The sequence below is a fragment of the Lolium rigidum genome, chromosome 7, assembly GCF_022539505.1.
Source record: "Lolium rigidum isolate FL_2022 chromosome 7, APGP_CSIRO_Lrig_0.1, whole genome shotgun sequence".
NCBI classification, from domain to species: domain Eukaryota; kingdom Viridiplantae; phylum Streptophyta; class Magnoliopsida; order Poales; family Poaceae; genus Lolium; species Lolium rigidum.
The window spans coordinates 90,803,090-90,810,441 of record NC_061514.1 but is presented as its reverse complement, the minus strand read 5'-3'; the positions used below and the strand labels follow the sequence as shown (position 1 = coordinate 90,810,441).

The window sequence follows — 7,352 nt, the reverse complement described above, 5'->3', positions numbered from 1 at the left end:
GGTAAAGCGGGTTTAATTTCAAAGAATTCTGCTTGTAGTAGCGAGGTGGAGCAATAGGTGTGCATAAGAAATCATTATTATTTGTGGTTGTGAAGTCACACAACTTAGTATTTTCAGCGTTGGCCATTTTAGCAATAGTAAATAAAGCAAACTAGATAAAGTAAATGCAAGTAAACTAATTTTTTGTGTTTTCGATATAGCAAACAAGATAGCAAATAAAGTAAAACTAGCAACTAATTTTTTTGTATTTTGATTTAGTGCAGCAAACAAAGTAGTAAATAAAATAAAGCAAGACAAAAACAAAGTAAAGAGATTGAGAAGTGGAGACTCCCCTTGCGGCGTGTCTTGATCTCCCCGGCAACGGCGCCGGAAAAAGAGCTTGATGGCGTGTATTTCACACGTTCGTTGGGCAACCCCAAGAGGAAGGTATGATGCGCACAGCGGCAAGTTTTCCCTCGGAAAGAAACCAAGGTTTATCGAACCAGGGAGGAGCCAAGAAGCACGTTGAAGGTTGATGGCGGCGGGATGTAGTGCGGCGCAACACCGGAGATTCCGGCGCCAACGTGGAACCTGCACAACACAACCAAGCTACTTTGCCCCAACGAAACGGTGAGGTTGTCAATCTCACCGGCTTGCTGTAACAAAGGATTAACCGTATTGTGTGGAAGATGATTGTTTGCAGAGAAAACAGTAGAAACAAGTATTGCAGTAGATTGTATTTCAGTAAAGAGAATTGGACCGGGGTCCACGGTTCACTAGAGGTGTCTCTCCCATAAGACGAACGGCATGTTGGGTGAACAAATTACGGTTGGGCAATTGACAAATAAAGAGAGCATGACAATGCACATACATATCATGATGAGTATAGTGAGATTTAATTGGGCATTACGACAAAGTACATAGACCGCCATCCAAGCGCATCTATGCCTAAAAAGTCCACCTTCGGGTTATCATCCGAACCCCCTCCGGTATTAAGTTGCAAACAACGAGACAATTGCATTAAGTATGGTGCGTAATGTAATCAACAACTACATCCTTAGACATAGCATCAATGTTTTATCCCTAGTGGCAACGACACAACACAACCTTAGAACTTTACATCACTTGTCCCAGGTGTCAATGCGGGCATGAACCCACTATCGAGCATAAGTACTCCCTCTTGGAGTTAAAAGCATCTACTTGGCCGAGAGCATCTACTAATAACGGAGAGCATGCAAGATCATAAACAACACATAAGCATAACTTTGATAATCAACATAACAAGTATTCTCTATTCATCGGATCCCAACAAACGCAACATATAGAATTACATATAGATGATCTTGATCATGATAGGCAGCTCACAAGATCCGACAATGATAGCACAATGGGGAGAAGACAACCATCTAGCTACTGCTATGGACCCATAGTCCGAGGGGTAGACTACTCACTCATCACTCCGGAGGCGACCATGGCGGTGTAGAGTCCTCCGGGAGATGAATCCCCTCTCCGACGGGGTGCCGGAGGCGATCTCCGGGATCCCCGAGATGGGATCGGCGGCGACGGCGTCTCGGTAATGTTTTCCGTATCGTGGCTCTCGGTGCCGGGGGTTTCGTCACGGAGGCTATTTGTAGGCGGAAGGGCAGGTCAAGAGGCGGCACGGGGGCCCAAACCACGGGCCGGCGCGGCCAGGGGTGGGGCCGCGCCGCCCTAGGGTTTGGCCACCACTGTGGCCCCTCTTCGTCTCTCCTTCGGACTTACTGGAAGCTTCGTGAGAAAATAGGCCTCTGGGCTTTTATTTCGTCCAATTCCGAGAATATTTCTTTACTAGGATTTCTGAAACCAAAAACAGCGAGAACAACGAAGCGGCACTTCGGCATCTTGTTAATAGGTTAGTTCCAGAAAATGCACGAATATGACATAAAGTGTGCATAAAACATGTAGATAACATCAATAATGTGGCATGGAACACAAGAAATTATCGATACGTTGGAGACGTATCACGTGGGCGAGCCGTGTGCGGGCCGCTGGCAGGCCGCACAGCGTGCAGGCCGCGTCGAGGCCGCGTACGGGCCGCGTGTTAGGCCGTGTGCGGGCCGCGTCGGCAGGCCGCAGCATGAGCGCCGCGTCGCTGTGCGCCGCGTAGCGTGTGCGGGCCGCGTGGGCCACACGGTGGCGCTCGAGCGGCGAAAGAAAAGCAATGCCCATGCTTGGGCGAGGCCGTGGGCCGGGTTTCCTGGCATGCGGCCAAGTTTTAGCAGTTTTTTCTGTTATTTTATTCCAGAGGCATTTTTGACATATTTAGGATTTTTTTTTTTGGCTAAATATTGTCTAGTTTTTTCTGAGCAAATTGAACCAACGAGATATTTGTTTGGAAAATAAAAAGATGAAAGTAATGTCTCTGAAAAGTTCAAAAGTTAATAGTTCACAGCTAATGTTTCCGCTGCAAATAGTAAAAGAAGCATTTTTTGTCAACATTTTTTCTGAGCAAATTGAACCAACGAGATATTTGCTTTAGGAAATAAAAAGTAACAGAGATGCTTCTGAAAGTTTAAAGTTTAAAGGAATTCAAAGTTTCCGCTGCAAATAGTTAAAGATGCATTTTAATGCAAAAGTGATAATCAAAATTTTAAAGAAATGATTAAAGTGATTATTGTGATAATTATGGTTATGTTATTTTTGGACCAACGTTATTAATGACATGATCATGTTTTGTTGCAATAAGAGGTGCATTTATCTCTATTTCTGCCCAACGGTGATATAGATTTAATTGCACAAACAGTTGTATGTTCTAATTTTGACCAACGTTGGATTATTGCATGCAATTGTTGTTATGATCTCTTTTTATTATGGTTTAAAGGAGGGTACTACTTGATGAGCTGCATCAAGGATGTTCCAACCTTCAAAGGTGACAACTACACTGAATGGAGAAAAGAAGGTCGATTTGTGCTGGAGGTGGACTAGGTTCCCACAGTACGGTCGGACCAAAAGATCCGATCGAGAAATGAAAAGGATGATGATGCTTGCATGGCCAGAATAATAAGTGGCTAAGTGCCATTTATAAAGAATATAATTGAGAACGCTATTGTGGGCTCAATTACAGAGTGTGCTTCCGTAGGGGAGTATCTTGAAAGAATAAGGAGCCAGTTCACTGGTTCTTCAAAGTTATGTGCGACCCAGCTGCTGTAGCAACTGGTGACAGAAAAGTACACATGGACAGGAAGGACATGGCAAGTGTGCCATATGATGTAACAATGCTTATGTTGGTGTTGTCTGTGTGTAATGTGAGTGAAAAAAGTGTTGTCCGCGTCGGACAAAGATCAAAAGAAAAGAAAAGAACTGATGAATCATCGAAATTATGGCACTGTCGTTTAGGCCATATTTCGAGGGGGAGAATAGAAAGACTTGTTAAAAATAGTATTCTTCCTCCATTAGAATTCTCAGACATAGAACAACGCATCGATTGCATTAAAGAAAAATTTGTAAAGCAAATTAAAAAGGGTGCAAATCGATGCACAACAACACCAGAAATAATTCACACCGAGATATGTGGATCATTTCCTATGAAAAGTGTGGATGGCTATGATTCGTTCATAACATTCACGAATGATTACTCCCGATATGGTTATATTTATCCAATAAAAGAAAGAACAGAAGTGTTGGATAAGCTGAAGTTGAAAATCAGCATGATAAAAGAATAAAGATAGTCAGATCTGATCGTGGAGGGGAGTACTACGGTCGACATACTCCATATGGAAGTCCCTGGACCTTTTGCAAGGTTTCTACAGGAGACTGGAATAGTCGCCCAGTACTCGATGCCGGGCGAACCTCAGCAGAATGGGGTAGCTGAAAGGCGCAACCGTACCCTTATGGATATGGTGCGCAGTATGATGAGCTATTCCACCCTACCATTGGGATTGTGGATTGAGGCGTTAAAAACCGCTATTCACATTCTAAACGAGTACCAAGCAAATCGGTGCCCAAAACGCCGTATGAGCTATGGACGAGGAGAGTGCCTTCTCTAAACCACCTGAAAGTGTGGGGGAGCCCTGCTGAGGCCAAGTATTCAATCCAAATATCGCAAAGTTAGATACCAAAACAGTCAGTTTGCCATTTTATTGGCTATCCTGAAAAGTCAAAAGGTTATCGTTTCTACTGCCCAGAGAAATACACAAAGTTTGTGGAAAAGAGACATGTTGTCTTCTTAGAGGACGAAATGATGAGGGGGAGCATGGTAGCTCGGAAAATTGATCTTGAGGAGAAGAGGGTGCATGCACCTAATCCGATGACTCGAGAGCCATTTTTTTTGCGCTACCATGTGCACTGCACCGACGATCCCTGCGATTGTGGTGCAAGCGCCGTTGTAACTCCACCCATGACAACGATGAGTGGAAATTCGGAACCTGTCCGTCAGGAGCCGAATGAACCATTTGTTGAGCATGAAAGGGAGCAACAACAGCCACCTCTAGAGGCAAAAGGATTTACACAAAGAGAAGGGATAGATTACAATGAGACGTTTTCTCTGGTCTCATGTAAGGACTCCTTCAGAATCATCATGGCATTAGTTGCACATTTTGATTTAGAGTTGCATCAAATCGATGTAAAGATGGCATTTCTAAACGGGGTTTTAGAAGAAAATGTCTACATGAAACAACCCAAGGGTTTTATCATGGAAGGCAAGAAAGAAATGGGATGCCGCCTAAAGAAATCCATTTATGGATTAAAGCAAGCCTCCAGACAGTGGTATCTAAAGTTCAATGAGACAATTAAGAGATTTGGATTTAAAGAAAATATTGAGGACAATTGCGTTTATGCAAAGTTTAAAAGTGGGAAATACATTTTCCTAATCTTGTATGTGGATGATATTCGCTTGCCGACGGTGATGTTAGTCTACTGCAAGAGACAAAGAAGTTCTTGTCCTCAAATTTTGATATGAAAGATCTTGGTGAAGCGTCATATGTTTTGGGCATAGAAATTCACCGAGATAGGAACAATGGAGTATTAGGACTATCGCAAAAGTCTTATTTAGAAAAGATTCTAAGTAAGTATAATATGCATAAGTGCAGTGCCACACCTGCCCCTATAGTCAAGGGCGACAGTTTTGGGAAACATCAAAGTCCCCAAAATCAATTCGAGCTCGATCAAATGAAAGCGGTTCCATATGCTTCGGCTATTGGAAGCCTACAGTAAGCACAAGTGTGCACTCGCCCTGACTTAGCTTTTATCACCGGAGTACTCGGTAGATATCAAGAAAATCCAGGTTTTGAACACTGGAAAATGGTAAAGAAGGCATTGCGTTATGTGAAAGGCACAAAAAGTTACATGCTAACATACAGAATATCTGATTCCCTAGAAATAAGAGGGTATTCAGATGCAGATTTTGCGGGGGATAAAGATGATAGAAAATCCACATCTGGATATGTATTCACCCTCGCAGGGGGAGCTATTTCGTGGAGAAGCTCCAAACAGACGATAGTTGCATCATCCACGATGTATGCAGAATTTATAGCATGTTATGAAGCCACGGGGCAGGCATTATGGTTAAAGAAATTCATACCCGACTTGAAAGTGGTAGATTGTATTGACAAACCACTAAAGATGTACTGCGACAATGAATTCGCAGTATTTTATGCTCACAACAACAAGTCGAGTACAGCTACGAAACCAATTGAGGTTAAGTATTATGTTGTGAAACACAAGGTCCAGGATCAAACTATAAGTCTCGAGCATATAAGGACAAAAGATATGCTTGCGGATCCGCTAACGAAAGGCTTACCACCCAGCGTGTTCAAGGAGCACGTAGCCGGCATGGGTTTAAGGGAAAGTCTTACCTATCCTGGATCATAAGAGGCCCAAAAGTAAAAGAATTTGTTTCAGAACAGAGAAGTGCATTGTGGCTGTCCGATTCTATCGGCAATAGAGCTGTGACGAAGAAACATGCCCTATGTACTGATCCAAAATGAAACGAATAAAATGAAAGTATAAAGTTAAAAGAAAAGTTGAGATCAAGGGGGAGAATGTTAGGATGATCTCCTCGCGTCCGAGCCCAACGGCTCGAACTCGGACCCTTGACCTCGTCCGCGCCCTGATCGGGGCGCCCAACCGCATCTGGTTGGTGGGCCCTCGTCGCTGTGCTATAAATACAGTGGTGGGGGCGGTGGCACAAATCACGAGGTTGACCGGAGTGCCACTCGCCCCACCAACACACCTACCGATCTGGGTTCAGCACGGTGCCGACGGGAAGCTCCGCCGCCACCACTCCCTCACCGATCTGCCGCCATCACCACGTCAACGTCGACGGGTTCGTTCTTCTCGCAGCAATAAGGTAAACATCACAGCAGTCTTGGTATCTCTCTCCCTCCCTCTCACAGTACATGAATACAATTTGTTACAGAGATATGGTTACTACCGATTAAGATCTAGGCTAGTTGATCTACGAGATCTATCATGATGTGGTACATCAAATAGACGTTCTAATTCGTTCACGCTTGGAGTTGGACTTTATCCTTCAAAGCTAACAGCTTCAACCACAACTTACTGCAGGATGCGGCCTACATGATCATACGTGGGCTCAAGACAATGGCGCTGCGCGTGGAGACCCAAAACCGGACGTCTTTGCGCATGGCGCGCCTGCTCGAGAACCATCCGAAGATCGAACATGTGTACTACCCTGGGCTCAAGAGCAGCCCGTGGCACCACATCGCCGAGAGCCGGATGACTGGTTTTGGCGGCGTCGTCGGCTTTGAAGTGGCGTCGGACCTGCAGGGCGTCATGAGGTTCATAGACGCGCTCGAGATACCCTTCATCGCAACATCGCTCGGCGGGTGCGAGAGCCTCGTGCAGCAGCCGGCGGTCATGTCCTTCTGGTACGTCACGTTATTATAGGATTATATATTTATGTTTGCAGTTCACAGATGCACCGTGCATGATAGAATTTTTTTACTTACATACATGAATTTCTGTTTTCATCAGGGGTCAGAGTGACGAGGAGAAGGCCAAGAATGGGATCAAGGATAACTTGGTGAGGTTCAGTTTCGGGATTGAGAAGTTTGAGGATCTCAGGGATGACATTCTCCAAGCCCTGGAGAAGATGTAGGACTATTTTTTGATGAACAATTAATTGTGTAGCGACTTTGACAAAACTAGCTAGGTAGAAACCTTTCTGTAGATATAATAGCCTAATAGGTAGTTGACTTGCGCTAAAGTTCAGACACGGATTCTTTTATTTCATGAAGGCAAACTCAAAGTTTGCTGATAACATAAATATATGCTTCGGGCCATACTTAATTTTTTTTTGATGTAACCATATATTTCATTAGACAATCTGTTTACAGAGATTACACATATGGTTTTAATTGATTCTAGATAAACTT

The 7,352-nt window shown here is 44.0% G+C and overlaps 1 protein-coding gene across 1 annotated transcript in view; it reads left to right on the top strand.

Annotated features, from left to right (window-relative positions):
• LOC124677843 (probable cystathionine gamma-synthase 2) overlaps positions 1–7,089 on the top strand; it is a 17,872-nt gene extending 10,783 nt beyond the window's left edge. The window contains exons 5-6 of the mRNA XM_047213794.1: positions 6,523–6,845; positions 6,952–7,089. Of these exons, the coding sequence (XP_047069750.1) occupies positions 6,523–6,845; positions 6,952–7,075 (447 nt within the window). The 3' untranslated portion in view covers positions 7,076–7,089. The remainder of the gene's footprint in view (positions 1–6,522; positions 6,846–6,951) is intronic.
• The last annotated feature ends 263 nt before the right edge of the window (positions 7,090–7,352 follow it).